Here is a 15,063-nt window from a genome sequence, read left to right on the forward strand (position 1 = left end):
AAAATACTTGCTCATTTCCATAACGTCTCCGAAGATGTGCATAGGAATTAAGTGAAAACGGGTTATTTTGTGTCCTGATGGTGTTAGCGTATTTATTTATTTGTTATGTAGAAAAGTGAAGATTAAAAGAAAAGTCAAACCAAAAAATGGGAAAGGGGGGCTGAAATGCAGCATCCCTCCTTCCCAGTCTCATGAACCCACTTATGATGTTTACTTGTCTTGAACGTACACAACTTTCTGGTCCCATTTTATGCATTTCCTTCTTTGTTGTGAGAAGCGTCCCTGCTCCGTACCGTGTGCCAGCGGGGCTAACGGGCTTGAAATCTCTTCCCAAAGTCTGCCCTGCTTGGCGCTGTACTTTCAACCAGCAATACGTCATTTAAAAGGCAAAAATAAACCACAAAGAAAACCCTGGAGTGAAAAATCAATGTGATTTCTGGGATGGTCAGAATCATTCAGAGCTCAAAGCTACATGCGTGATTTCCATCTGGGTTCAGATTTATTTTCTGCCCAACAGAGGGACAGGCTGTATGGGTTGCTGGTTCGTTTTTGTGCTTTGTTTATTGAATTCCTTTTCCTTATTTTTTTCTTCTTTTGGTCTATGTTACGTTTGTTGGGTAGGTTTGGTTTGGGTTCTTTTCTCAAGGGCAGCGATTGTTCTTAAGCAACCCTCGACACATGGCTGAAACCGTTGGAAATCTCAGCAAGTTACTGAGGGAAGGAGGGGAGGCTTGCACGGGAGCAGAGCTGCTCTTAAACCACGTATTTGGCTATGGCTGCTGCTTGTATCGTGCCAAAGTTGTAGTGCGCTGAGCCTGCGTTTTGAGTCCCAACCCAGCCAAACCTGCCCCTTTACACCCTGCTCGTGCGATCTAAGCTCAGCCCTTATCTTCCATCCCCGAGGGCAGCCTGGGAGAGGGACCATCGCATCGAGATTTTAACTGGATGATCCCATTATTAAAGGGAGAAGGGAAAAGAAGGAAAGCCGGGGCAAGTGCTGAAGCTGCACTTCTGTAAAGGGAAGTTGAAACACCAGTGTAAGTTAAAAGTGCTCGTGTCTGGGCTGAGTGCTTCCCATCGAGGACTCTCTGCTTCCCGAGCTCACTTGGGAAAACACTGCAAAAAAGGGCATGAATAAATTCGAAAATAAAGGGCGAGCTTTTCAAAACGAGGGCATTCGGCGGGATTAACTACAGGCAGCGGTTAATTTCTGCCCTTTTCTCATCCCTAGCAGTCCGCACAGTGTCTTGTAAGACTTGCTCTTTTGTTTTAGAGCCCGGAGAAAACTCTTTGTTCCTCCTCGGGGTTAGCCCAGTTCTCAGACTTGCACATGGCAATACTTGAATATCTCCACGTCGTGATATTAAAGATGGATATTCCTGCATTATTCGCATCATTGTTTCTATGACAAAAAGCACGGAGTTCATACATAGTAAAGACGTCTTTTTTTCTGACGCCTTCACGTTGAGAAGCTGAAAAGGTATTTTACTGAAGTTCGGCTAAATTGCAGGAACAGGTTCACCCAGAGGACAAATTTTCTATTCGATTAGTTGTATTTCAGCCGGGAAGAGTGACCTCTAAACCCTTAACCTTTTGGACCCAAACTGCTCTTCCCTTTCTCTGGCATGGAGAACAGCTCGCAACGGTACTTGGGGAGGGAATTCCTCAGGCAAGTTTTCAAGTTTTGTTCCATCCAATTCCTGCGTTTCATCTCCAGAGCTGACCAAAGCCCTCCCTCCCCTCTACGTGCGAACCTGGGATAAAGGAAAACAAGAAAGAAAGAAAGAAGGGGAAAAAAAAAAAAAAAGAAAGAAAAAGAAAAAGGAAAAAAGAAAAAGGAAAAAAGAAAGCCCAACCCTGTCCCCGACTGCTCCCCTTGAAATACCCCTCGCCCCCCCGCTGCCCGCTCAAAGTCTGTTGTTGGCCCGGAGAGGCAAGAACGCGGTACTCAGGATGGGAGATGCCAAGTTTGGCCTCCGTGGTGCCAGGCCAGAAAATAATGTCCTGGGATAAGCAGACCTCGCTTTGTGCTCCTTATCGTGCGAGATCGCTCCTCAAGTTAGAGGGCCAAATTCTGCTCCCAGCTTTCCTTCCCCCGCCCACTGCAGTCAAACAAGGATGTAGCTGCGAGCAGAATTTGGCTCATTGCCTTTTGAAATGTTAATATCTCCGGGACGAGTGTTGGCTTCAGCAGGCGCGGCTCCCATAGCCCTCTGCACGTCCCTTTGAGCGAGGCCGGGGCACCGCAAGTTTACAGTTGTCATTGCTCTGTAAGCCCCAGGAATATGGGAGCTGGGGGCAGAAAGCACCAACGCAAATAAATGGTTTCCAGCTGCCAATGCTCCGAAGGGTCAGGAATGTGGGCAGTAACGACCGGGAGCACCCACTGGCCATTATCTCCCGTGGAAAATGAACCCGAGATTTATTTTCTGTGACTTCTAACCTTCTTCCAGGGTCATTTTATGGAGGAGAGGGAAACCCTTATTTTGATCATGGATGAAACGTTGTGTGTCGAAGCCTTTGTTAAATGCTCGTGTTGCCCAGCAATACTCTGCTCTCTGTTGAAGTGTGATGCTCTTACAGACTTCACAAATGTTTTGCTGCCATTGATTAAAGCGTTATTTATACTGATTGTCGCCTGTAATTTTGATGTAAGGCCTCCATATACGTTTGAAATAATAAAAAGGTGTAGAGAAATAGATTCTGTTTTGTACCTTGTACCAGCAGCCCTCACGAGGCGGGTCCGTGCGAAAAGCCTGTCCCTCCCGTCATTACCATGCTAAGAGACGAGTGACTCCGCATTGCATCCGTCCAAATGTCCCTTTGAACAGGTCTGCCGATGGCCCCGCCATCGTGGTGTGACTCCAGGCCAAGCTGGAGCCTGTATTTACATTGAGGCTGCAGTTAAAAGCGCCTGCCACCCATTTGCTGCTGCTTTGCATTTAACAAGCCCTCCTAGAACGACTGCCGAGTTTGTGCGTGTGTGGTGGGAGCGGGAGCCCCACCTGAAGCCACCTCGGTCCCCACACAGACGTGTGGCTCCAGGAAGAGCGACGTCAAGCTGAAAATACAGCGCAGCGACAAGCTGAAAATACAGCGCAGTGAGAGGCTTTCAGTTTCACTCGTTGGCCTGACACAACCGAAAGATCACACAGAAACACAGACTTGGAGAGTTTAGATTGTCCCGTGCACCCAAGGCAGACACCATTATATTCCAGTCCCGCGTAAGCACCTCAGCCAACGCCGCAGCCCCTGCTCCGGTGCCAGGAGTGATGCCAGGGAGGACCCGGCCCCTCGGAGCGCGGTCAGGGCACGGGGCCAAAGCGCCGCATCCCGCGTGAAGGGGCGAGCAGTGCCGCGCAGCCCGCGTGCGCCCTCGGGGCAGCGGGGGCCGCGCATCCACAGCACCACGTTAAGGCGCTGAGACCCATTCAGCGACTATACTTTCTCACTGCTGTTTAATGGCTCCTCCTGTTACCCCGATACATCAATACGGCTCTGCGCGCTGTATGGCCGCTAGTCGTTAAGGTAAGAATGGAGAGGCGAGGCGCAGTCCATAGCACACCCCGCGCACTGTACAGTACAGTAAATAGGGACCTCTCCGCGCGGAGCCGCACCGCTGCCAACGGCCATGTTGGTCGGCCCTTTCCCCTGATTTCTTCCTTTCTTCCCCTCTCCCCCCCCTTCTTCTTCTTCTTTTTTTTTTTTTTTTTTTTTTTTTTTTTTTCCTTTTGCAAGCCCAGAGACCAAAATAATCGTGCTAGGAACAGTCATAACAGGCAGAATTTCAAAGTGCGAGGAAGATGATAAGAATAGATTTCTACAAGTCCTGACCACGTGATTCGCGAAATAATTAATTCAGCACGTCCCTTAAGAAACACGGAGTCGTCATTAATCTGCCAAGCAAAGGACTCTATCAGACTTGAAAACTGAAGAGATCCCAAGAATATAATATACAAAGGGCGCAGCCCCTCTCTCCGCACACCTAGCTCCGTGTAAGCTGCCGAAAAAACAGCCGCCCGGTACGTAAAGGTTTTTGCTTTTATTTCTTCTTATTTCAGCCTTAATGAACTTAGCTGTCAAACCCGTGACAAATAGGGCACGCCGCTTCCTGCTCGCAGCCCGGCCGCGGCCGGCAGCCGGAGCGGGTGACCTTTGGTTCCCAGGGAGCGGGGACGCGGGGCGCGGAGCGGCGGAGGAGAGGCTGCCGGTGGGCGCGGAGAGGCGCGGAGCGGCGCGGAGCTGAACAATGCGGCTGTCAGGGCATCTGCCGCCCGCTGCCGGAGCAGCCGAGAGGCCCTCAACTTCTTTTCAAGAGGGGTCGTAAATCGTGCCGCTCTTCGCGTGACAGCGGGGCTACCGCGGGCGCGCAGGGCCGCCCCGCTCCGCCCGCAGCGCCGCTGCTGCCCGGCCGTGCTCTGTGCCGGCCCCGCGGGGAGGGGACCGCGCACCCTGCCCCGCAGCGCCTCTCGATCGATAGGGGAAAATTGGGGAGGGGGGGGAGAAGATGTTGTGTTGATACGAAGGCACCCTCCGCGAACTCCGTGAAATACGGACCGGGAGGCTGAGGCTTCTCTCCGTTAAATCCCGGAGTCAGCTGGAAATGCTTTCTGCAAACAGGATATTCTTTATTGTCCTTGCCGGAGTAATTTCTAAAAAAATCCGAGATCGCAGCTTTTTATTACTTCCGTTTCGGTGGCAGGACAGAGACAAAGTTTCCTATGTTATGAATTATACATTCAAACAATAACACATTAATTCAATTATTCAAAGATGACAAATGTTTATGTGCTTTGGTAGTGACTAAGGAACAGATTCGCTACTTCACCGCGAGTCCCACGTTTTTATCAATGAAGTTTTATATTATCCCGTTGGCCCGGGAAGGAAACCCAACTCCTCCAAGAGGCGCAGTAAAATGGACCCGAACATAAATCGCGGCCCCTTCGTAAGAGCGTTTATTCCCGCATATAGCCCGGGCTATTTTATCAGTTTGACAATTGCCGGAGTTGTTGTTATAAATCATCATAAGTAATTCCTGAAAGGGTGCGAGGCTGCTGGGGGGCGGGCGGAGACTGTAAATCTTTCTGTTTTATTGCTCTATGAACATATGCTCCGATTGAAGAACTCTTAGATCCTTTACTGGAGACAAATTCGCGCAAAGCCGGAGTCCCACCGGCGCGAAGGATTTACATTTCCTTAGGAGCTTTGCGGTCCCCCTGCGATGCCTTCGTTCTGGTGGCGGTGCCGAGGTGCACCCTTCTCCCTGCCGGCCTCCACGTGTAGGTTCAGCGGCCCCTTTTGGAGCCTCCGAGCGGCCTCCCCACGGCTGCGGGACTTCCCCGGGGGCGCCGAGCCAAGAGCCCCCGCAGCCCCGCACCGAACCCCGCAGCCCTTCAGCCCCGCACGCACGGCGCGCGGTGCGGGGCTGCGAGGGCACACGAGCGGGGCTCCGCGACGCGCTCAGACGCCGAAATAGATGGCAGGCGGAAAGGATATAAAGAACCATTACCTCTTACTCGGGGCGAGATTTAAGTACGTCGTTTCGAAGAAATATAGGATTATAAATCCGAAGCCGTACACAATAATTTACACTGAACTTACGCTTCCATCACCGGACTCCAATCTTTTTATAACTGGTTTGCAAAGTCAGGAAAAGCAATGTAATTTAGATAAATGTTACAATGCACTTACGGTTGGTATCGTAAGGCAATACGTTACTGTCACATCACCGTGCTTTGGATGGTAATGAAATCATAGCAGATGTTAGATTAGGGCTGGTGTATTTATAGCTACAGATACGTTAGAAAATCAGAGAGAAAACCCAATAAATGTATTTTTTTATCCGAGCTGGAATTGTTGGCGAGCTCTGTGAGCACACATGACGGATACGTATCGGGTTTGCTCTGGGCTCAGCTTGCTCAAGGAACAGGGAGGCAGGCTCAAGGCAGACACACACACGCACAAATGTCATGAGTTCTTGCTGGGTTTTTGTTACGTTTTTTTTCCTCCCCAACGCTTCTGTAGCCTCCAGCCAGGGCTAGTCCCTGCCGCCCGCCTGCTCCCGGGACGGAGAAGGAGAAAACAAAAATCCACGCTCTCCATTCCGCCCGGCGCACGGCCGGCCCAAATCTTTCCCTCCGCCGCCAATTTCTGCACCCTGGGAACACCCCGCGGAATTCACCTTTTTCCCGGCGCTCGGGTGAGCGCATAAGTGCGGACGCCGCGCGGCGCGGTGCGGACAGGCGCGGAGCCCCGGGCCGAGCGCGGGGCTCGGGGGAGCCTGGCTGGGAGCTGCTGTGCCTCGGCCCGGAGAGCTGCTCCCGGTATCACGTGGGCAAACGCGGCTGTATTGGAAGGCAGTGCCCATATTTCTGGTTATAAAGGGCTTTCTCTTGCTCGTCCCCAAAATTCATCAATGGCCGCACGATTTAAAAACAAAACAAAACGAGAGGCGGCCAATTGCTGCCCTTGATTCCGGGATGCTGATGGCTGAAGGGCCGTGTGTTGATTTTTTTTTTTCTTTTTTTTTTTTTCTTTTTTTTTTCCCAACCCCACCAAATTCCGATTTCCACTCGCTCTCTTTTATTGGTAGCCGAGCCCGTGCTTGTTCTCATTCTATCGGGAATTCTGGTGTGGAAATGTCTGTAAAACCGCAGGATCAGGTTTAGGACAGTACTGTCTGCAGACAAAGGGGGAAGGATGTATTCTAAGAACTGCCAGCGCACAGCCTGAAAAGTGAGGAGCCCAGGTTATGATAAATTGGCACACAGGTAAGGAAATGCATGGCAAAACGGGACCCTTACCCACAGGGACTGCATTATCGCCTTTACTCGGAGACCGCCTGGAATTTGTTTGTAATCTCTGCCCATAACGCGTGGAGTAACATCCACCTCCGCCTCCTTTGGAGGCTTTAAGCTCTATCTTTTATTATGCTGCTTAAATAAAAGGCGAACTCCTTCCCAAGGGCTGGGAGAAAAGCTTTATCCCTCTCCTATCTCAATTTTTCGGTGGTTTCAGTGAAGGAATTGCAAATAACAAAGAAAAGGGGGAGAGACAACTTTGCTGGATGCTCCCTTTGCAAAGTAAGATGGAGCACCACGATACTCATTGCCGTGGCGGGGGGGGGAGTGAAGGCGTTCTGGTTTGTAACGTGCGATCTCAAACAGGTTCCTCGGTTAATGCAGCCCCTCAGAAGTCTTCCTTCCAGGTGCGTTCTCCTGTCTTTCCCCCCCACGTTTGTATATCTCAGTGGCTGCTGCCCTCTTCTCCCCTCAGCTGTTTTGGTCCTGCTATTACCTGGCAGCCCGCGCCCCCGGCTTCTGCTGCTGCAGCTCGCGGTGACATCTATCCGCCGGGAAGCCGTCCCGGTGCGTTTGGGTGGTGGGAGCAGCAGGACGGTGCCTGCCTGGGAGTCCCCGGAGGCTGCGGCCGCTCAGAAGCGCTGGGAGCAGCCTCAGCTCCCCGCAGCCCCCCCCCACCCAGGGTCGGTTTCCCCCGGCCCCGACCCGCGGCCTGCATGGAGCTCCCAGGCTGTGTTTGCGGGGAACTCCGAACAGAGCCCCGCGTCGTAGTGGGGTAGTGCTGCGGCCGGACAGTGAGGAGAGGGAAGGGAAGAAAGAAGTTGTTTTTTGTTCGCTTTTGTGTGTGTGTGTGTGCTCGCGTCCTTGTGCAGCGCGTTGCTCTGCTCGATGAGAAGTTAAAGGCAGTGAACATTTTTCTTAGCTGTATGCCTCCGAGCTGCTGGCCTGCCAAGTTAGTCAGCTGAATCCAATTACTGCGAGCAGCATTTCATTTGGCTCGATGGAAGCACTCACTTACAACTTCACCTAAAATTTCAATAATACCGATATTGGGCCCACGCCTGAATAATCGTAAAGATTTCCCCGGTGGAGCTCCTGAAACTCCACCGTGGCTGTGGGAGCACAGCGCCCGGTTCCCTCCACACTGCAGAACGTCGGGGTTCTGCAGGGTTGGTGGCCTCTGGCCGAGGAACGCGCATCCAGAGCGGCTTCTGAAGCTGCTTCAGAAAAGGAAGAGAAGTCGATAATTAATTAGGCACGAAATGAAAACTTACCGTGCTCATCACCAGCGGGCTGGCTGTGCGCTCTCTGCGCAGCCCCACTTATGATCTCCTTGCGCAGGCCGCGAAGTGCTATTTCTAATGAACTCTGCTTAAAAAAATAAAGCACTTAAAGTTGACGTACGCCCACGTGCATATATTATATAAGACGTTCCCGGGACAGGCCCAGGCCAAGAACCTGAGCGAGCACCGTGTGTAATCGTGAAGCTCCACTTCCCCAACTCCGGTTTGCCAGCATAAATTAAGGTGATTCGAAGGGGTAACGCTGCATCCTACCGGGTTTGGGCTGGGAGAGGGGAGACGCGGAGGAAAGTTGTAGGGTCTGTTGTGTTGTGAGCTATTGGAGGCGCTTCCGTTGGTTGTTCATTAAGGGGTGAGTTATTGCTATCCGAGCCAAAGGTCATTTCAAAGGCTTATGGCTGCGAGATATCGTCTTTATAATGACCCGGGCTTCTTTGTGGGGGATTTCTGGCACTCTGAAGTTCTTAAAGTCCCGACTCGACACCTTACACAACCAGAAGCGAAATGTGCCTTTCGAGCCACAAACGTTTGCGGGGTGTTTTCAGCGCTGGGGTTTCTTTGCTTCTCTCCCTCTGTCTCGGCTGGCAGATGGGGAGTGAGGAGCAGAGGGAAGGACCCGCGGTAGTTCCGCGCTCGCGGAGCCCCCCTGAGCGGGCGCCTCGGGGAGCGGTGGGGGCCTCGGCTCGGGGCCTCTCTCTTATCCCGTCCCCGTCCGCGTCCCCTCCCGTCCCTGGTCCCATCCCCGCGCTGCCCGCTCTGAGTCCCGAGCTCCCCCGCTCCCTTCTTCCTCTCCGCGGTGGAGGTGGTGGCAGTCCGGGGGTATTTCGCTTTTTTTTTCGCTTTTTTTTTTTTTTTTTTTTTTGCTCCCCGCCTCTCTCAAAGCGTTATTAATAAATGAAGAGAAGCGTCTGCCCTTTGTCTGGTAAAAGATCTGACGTGGACTTAGAGACACGGTGAGGGGCTGCGGACGAGACGCGCGTTTATTAACAAAGTCCTAAAGAAGAAAGTCCAAAACAAAACAGCTTCCGCTGAGAGTTCTCACTTCTATTGCAGGTCCGCGCCCAAGGATTATCCAAAGGAACCTGAAGATCCTACACACACAATTAAGGTCAAAATTCAAGAAAAAACAAAAGTGTGGTGAGTTCTCTAAATTTCCTTTTCCATCCGTCTCCCACTCCCCAGCCGCGGCAGCCCCTCGGTAGGAGCGGGGCTGCGGGAAACTGACGGCCCGCGCCGCAGCCGCTGCTCCGTAGGCCAAAGCTACGGCAGCGTTGGGCAGGCCCCACCGCAAGCAGCGGGCTGGACGGGCGAGCCGAGCCCGGCCAGGGAAGCGGGGGGCTCTCCGGGGACGGGGAGTCCGTGTCCGCTCCCTGAGGCCGCAGCGCAGCGCCCTGCCCGCCATCCCACTCAGCAGGTGCCCCGGCCCCGTTCGGCGCAGCCCCGGCTCTGTCCGGACAGCCCCATGCCGGCCGGGGGGCTCCGGCCCCGCGCCCCGTCCCGTCCCGCAGCCGCCCCCGGGGCCGCCCGGCTCCTGCCCGCGGGCCGGGCCACTGCCGGCTCGGGCGCGTCCCTTATATATGGGGCTCCCTCCGGGCCGGCAGCCGGGAAATGTGCCGAGTGGGGAATTCTTTTGCCGGGCTCCCTCCTACGCGCAGGCTGCTTTGCACTTCTGAAAGTGCTGGGGCTTGGGAAGTGTTTTCCTTTTCATTCCTGGCCGGAGCGTTTACTGCCACAGCACTCGCAGTCATAAATTTTGCTACAAACCACAATGACAGGTGCATTGATATGCACCCTGAGAGCTCCGGCTGCTTTAATAACCGCTCCGCTGGCCGCTCTCACCGCCTTTTATTTATTCCGTATCATATGAGATATTGATCCTAAGCGGAATTAAGTGCGGGGGAAGTTTTAGTAGAGAGCTGCTTAATATGGGAGCTTCGGCACCACGGCTCCGGCCGCGCACACGCGTGGGATGGGCGCGCATCCTCGCACGGGGCTCGGCGGGCTCGCAGCGGGGGACGGGCAGCCCCAAAAGCGCTGGAACCAGCGTTGGGACAAAGAGCCCCATTATGGTGCGCGGTGTCCGGAGGTTCAGCTGAGGTTAACTTCTGTGGGGAGGAGGAAGGGAAATGGGAGGCACAGCCGTGGATACTCCGCGGCTCCCTACCCTCCGAGCCCACCTCCCACGGCTCGGCCTCGCCATTTGGATGTCACTTTTTTCCCTGGAGGCTGTTTCTGGCCGAACCAAGTGTCGGGCCCTCGCTTTGGTGTCGGCTACAAAAACATCACCCTGGGCCCTGCACTCGTGGAAAATCAAAACCTGGAAGGTCCCCCTCTTCCTCCTTCTCTCCCTCTCTCTCTTTTTAAGATCTAAAGATGAGCCACCGAACAGTTGAGCATTGTCCATGTGATTTATGGCCCATAGCCTCCTTTGTAGGTTCAAGCAGAGTTCACAAGCAGTTGGTATTTCAGAAAAGAAATAAGGCTTTTAACAGCTTAACAGCAATATTCTTTCTTAAGATTCTGCCTATCCTTTTGGGAGCTCTATTTTCCGAGGCACATAAAAGCGTACACTTAAGGCAGCACCGTGCTACCGGGAGTCCTCAGTCCTCAACTCCCGAAAATGCAGATGCTGGGAGGGAGAAACGGGCAACGGAGTTATTTTGCACGAAAATACCTACAGGACCCGTCATGATCATCATAGTTTATTACAAGCCATCTGAATCGCCACCCCTCGTTTCCTTAGATGCTCTGTAACCAACATTCTTCAGGAGAGGAAAGGGGCTCTTTCCCCATCCCTTCCGGGCCCCCCTATAATCCCAGGCTTTGTTTGGGAAGAACGGGGCGGCGATCCCAGCAGCTGCGGTCTCCCCGCATGGCCGTGGCTCGCGCGGAATGTTAGGAAATGTAGCGGCGGTACCAATCGCTATGGGGGAAGGAGCGGTGCCAGTGCGGTGGTGCACGAGTATGGTTCGGAGAAATGGTAATGATCGGACACTGCTCTAATTTTTTCAAGCTACTTTTCTCTGGTATGCTCATAGGCTCAAACCCTGTAGAAACACAACAGACTCGTAAGACACACTGAGTTACGGGCCTATATAGGCAGCCGAAATGTGTGTTAATCATTAAAACTACTGACAATGACAGAGAAGAACCCAACCCAACGAGAAAAATACAGCGAAAAATTAAGAACGGGGAATTTTGCCTTAACAAAACTGCGGGCGAGTTTCTGTCTCACAATAAAAGAGTAGAAGTCCCGCGTTGCAGGCTGGGGAAAGGTACCACCCTACCCCAAATGCGCCTACAGCCCAACGCGGGGGGGGGGGGGGGGGGGAGGTTCGCTCCGTCCATTTTCAGCCCTAACAGCCCGATCGGGGGGCGGGGAGAGTTCGCAGGCCGCTAAAAGAGGTCCCCAACGTCGATAGTGAAAACCATCCCCTAAAAATAATCCTCAGTGTCTCAGGTTCTTTCTGCTGAGGACGAATGAAAGGGACGAGAAACGTCGGGTGAAGGATTTTAATTCATCACGGAATTAAAATAGGGGAGCTGACCTGCGACATCCTTTATAGTGCAAAGTGAAGTTAGTGAATGGTGTCGGTTATCCTTTAACTCCGGAGGAATCCGGGGAAGAAGGAAGGCCGGGTTTACAAAGGGGACGGGGTTTGTCTGCCTTCGCCCGGCTGCAGCACGGCTCCATCCATCATGTCAGCCCCGCGCGGCCGTGCGCACGCGTGGCGCCAGGAGGCCGTGGGGCTCCTGCCGGTGCGGGTCCGGGGTTCTCCGGGGACAGCACCCACCCGCAGCCGGGACCCGAGCGTGGTCTGTCCCCAGAGGCCTCGAGAACGCGACCTCTGGACCCCGTCATGTGTGCCTGCTCCTCCATAGCGCCATCGTTCTCGGATGGCTCCTTCCCTAGCGCCCCTTCTCCTTCCCTGCTGACTCTGCTCATTCCCTGATGCTCCCTACTCCACCCCTAACGTCCCTTCTCTCTCCCCGGTGTCCCTCACTGCCCCTCGCCGCTCCACACTGAAGCTATCTTTTGTGTTCCCGCTGTCCCCCTCCCCAGGTGGCTCCCGCGGCGGCGAGTGGCCCGGGCCGACGACGTGAGGCGTGGGGCGGCGGTCAATGATCTTTGAGCAGGGGCCGCGGGCCTTGGCGATCGCAGAGAGCAAGATGCAGAAAACCGCCTACTACGACAACGCGGGGCTCTTCGGGGGCTACACGTACAGCAAGGCCGATGCCTACCCCTACGGCGCGGCCCAGCAGCCCTACGGTGCAGCCGGCCTGGACGGCGAGTACCCTGGCTCCGCTTGCTCCGTGCAAGGCTCCGCTCCCGGCCGCGGCCCGGCCCCCAAGGGTCCCGAGCTGGGCGGCAGCTGCATGCGAACGGCCGGGGGCGGCCCTGGGGGCAGCCAGCCCCCCGGCATCGGCGAGCAGCAGCCCCCGGCTCTGCCGCCGTCCTCCCCGCCCAATCCCTCCAGCGCGCCCCCCCCGAAAAAAGCCAAGGGGGGACCCAACGCCTCCGGCTCGACCTCCGCCACCCTCAGCAAGCAGATATTCCCCTGGATGAAGGAGTCCCGGCAGAACTCCAAGCAGAAAAGCACCTGCCCCCCCTCAGGTAGCCCCCGCCCCCTGGCCCGATGTCCTTGCCACGGCCTTCCTCTGCATCCCAGCGCTTCCAGCCTGGCTGCAGCAGGCAGCCCGGGGACTCCCATCCCGTCTCCTCGACGGACGCGGCCCCGACGGAACCTTCACGGGCCGAGGGCCCCGAAGGAGGCGGCGGAGGAGGGGAGGGGGGAGGTGTGGGCGGCCGTCCCCGGTCCCACGCGGAGCGGGAGGGGCGGAGGGCTCCGGGGATCCCGGGGGATTTCGTGGGGGACCAACGGCTCTCCGTGCCTCTTCCCTCAGGAGAGAGCTGCGAGGACAAGAGCCCCCCCGGGCCGGCCTCCAAGCGGGTGCGCACCGCCTACACCAGCGCGCAGCTGGTGGAGCTGGAGAAGGAGTTCCACTTCAACCGCTACCTGTGCCGGCCGCGCCGCGTGGAGATGGCCAATCTGCTGAACCTGACCGAGCGGCAGATCAAGATCTGGTTCCAGAACCGCCGCATGAAGTACAAAAAGGACCAGAAAGCCAAAGGCATCATGCACTCCCCCGCGGGCCAGTCCCCGGAGCGCAGCCCCCCGTTGAGCGGCGCGGCCCACGCCGGCTACTCGGGGCAGCTGCCCGCCGTCGGCGGCCTGGGCTACGACGCGCCGTCGCCCACGCCGTTCGCCAAGGCGCAGCAGAGCATGTACGGGCTGGCCGCCTACACGGCGCCGCTGGGCGGCTGCCTGCCGCAGCAGAAGCGCTACGCGGGCGCGGAGTACGAGCCGCACCCCCTGCAGAGCGGCGGCGGCTTCGGCAACCCCGGCCTGCAGGGCAGCCCCGTCTACGTCGGGGGCAACTTCGTGGACTCCATGCCCGCCTCGGGGCCCGTCTTCAACTTGGGCCACCTGCAGCATCCCTCCTCCGCCAGCGTGGACTACAGCTGCGCCGCGCAGATCCCCGGCGGCCATCACCACGGACCTTGCGACCCCCACCCCACCTACACGGACCTCTCCTCGCACCACGCGTCTCAGGGACGGCTGCAGGAGGCCCCCAAGCTCACGCACCTGTAGCGGCCGAGCGGCGGCGGCGAGCGGAGAGGGCTCGCCTCTATTACCTCACTCCTCCGACGGGACGGGGCCGACGGGGCGGGTGCGTGCCCCCCGGGGCCGCCCCTTTGCTGCTCCGAGCTGCTCGGAGCACGGCAGTGCAATACGCCGCGACCCGGGGACTGGTAGCTGGTAGCGGTGTGCCCGAGGTAAGTCGTAGGGATCACGTAGAGGTAGCAGCGCGTCGCGCTGAGGTGTATTAGAGCAGCTGTGAGCGCCCAGCTTATTTCCGACAAGTTAATTTATGAATTCCTCCGTAACGTAAGGATCGCATCGGACTAAACGATACCTATTTATTATTTGAAAGCGAGACATTTTTGTATCACTGATTATTTATCCTCGTCTTAATGTATTTATGTGGCTATTGGTAGAGTTTCTTCGCCGACACTCGGGAGCCCGACGCAGGGCCGCCCCGCCCGTCAGCACGCCCGGCCCGAGCCGTTGGGAGCGTAGTGGTGAGCAGTCGTAACCGTGGCTGGTGTTCGTAGTTTGTGTAAGGATTAATTAAGACAGCGAGTCGTAAGTCATTAATAGGGTGAAACAAACCGCGGCCTCACGCAAGGAGCCGTTAAACTTCACGAAGAAAGAAAAGGGAATTATTTCTCGGGTATTTATTTCGCCGGGCCGGCCCCGCGGTGGGTGCAGAGCCGGCCCTGCCCGCGGAGCCTCGCACCTATTTATTGACCGGGTACAAGCGCACACCTTCTTTCGGTGGGCTATTTACTTTTTCTATTTTATTTTTATTTTTAATTGCATTCTGGCTATCTGAAATAGGAAAGAAATAGAAGCTTAGCGGAAAAAAAAGAAAAAAAAGGAAAAAAAAGAAAAAAAAAAGAAAAAAAAAAACCATACCCTCTGATAGCGCTAATTTCATTAGGGTCTCCATAGCAATCCGTGCAGCAGCTGCCGCCTCCTTTGTTATTTATACTGTTGTCTTTATACTAACCATAAATCAATTTTGTAGACATCTTTGGAAGCCCGAGCTTTTCCTCATGTTTTTTATCATAAGAAAATAAACTTTGAAAGAAAATTGACAATCAGAAACGTGTAGCTGGGTCCAGGGCTCCTGGCCAGGATGGTCTCGGCTGCCTCTGCCATGGAATGCATGGGGAGAATGGGAAAAATATAAGGAAGGAGGGAAAATAAAAGAAAGGAGAAAAGGGAAAGATGCTCTGAAACCTCGAGTGTCCTTCTCTTTAGTTACACAGCTGTGTTAAACCCCTCACTGGGCTCGCAGAGATACTCCTGTTTAAGGCACTGAGGTCTCCTCCC

General features: G+C 55.0%; 1 protein-coding gene across 1 annotated transcript; it reads left to right on the forward strand.

Moving 5' to 3' along the window:
- Positions 1–12,223: 12,223 nt before the first annotated feature.
- On the forward strand, positions 12,224–13,755 carry HOXD3 (homeobox D3). Its single transcript, XM_072342145.1, has 2 exons — positions 12,224–12,716; positions 13,007–13,755. The coding sequence occupies exons 1-2, from the start codon at positions 12,224–12,226 to the stop codon at positions 13,753–13,755; spliced, it is 1,242 nt and encodes a 413-aa protein (XP_072198246.1).
- Positions 13,756–15,063: the final 1,308 nt, after the last annotated feature.

The sequence above is a fragment of the Excalfactoria chinensis genome, chromosome 7 (assembly GCF_039878825.1).
Source record: "Excalfactoria chinensis isolate bCotChi1 chromosome 7, bCotChi1.hap2, whole genome shotgun sequence".
Classification (NCBI taxonomy): Eukaryota; Metazoa; Chordata; class Aves; order Galliformes; family Phasianidae; genus Excalfactoria; species Excalfactoria chinensis.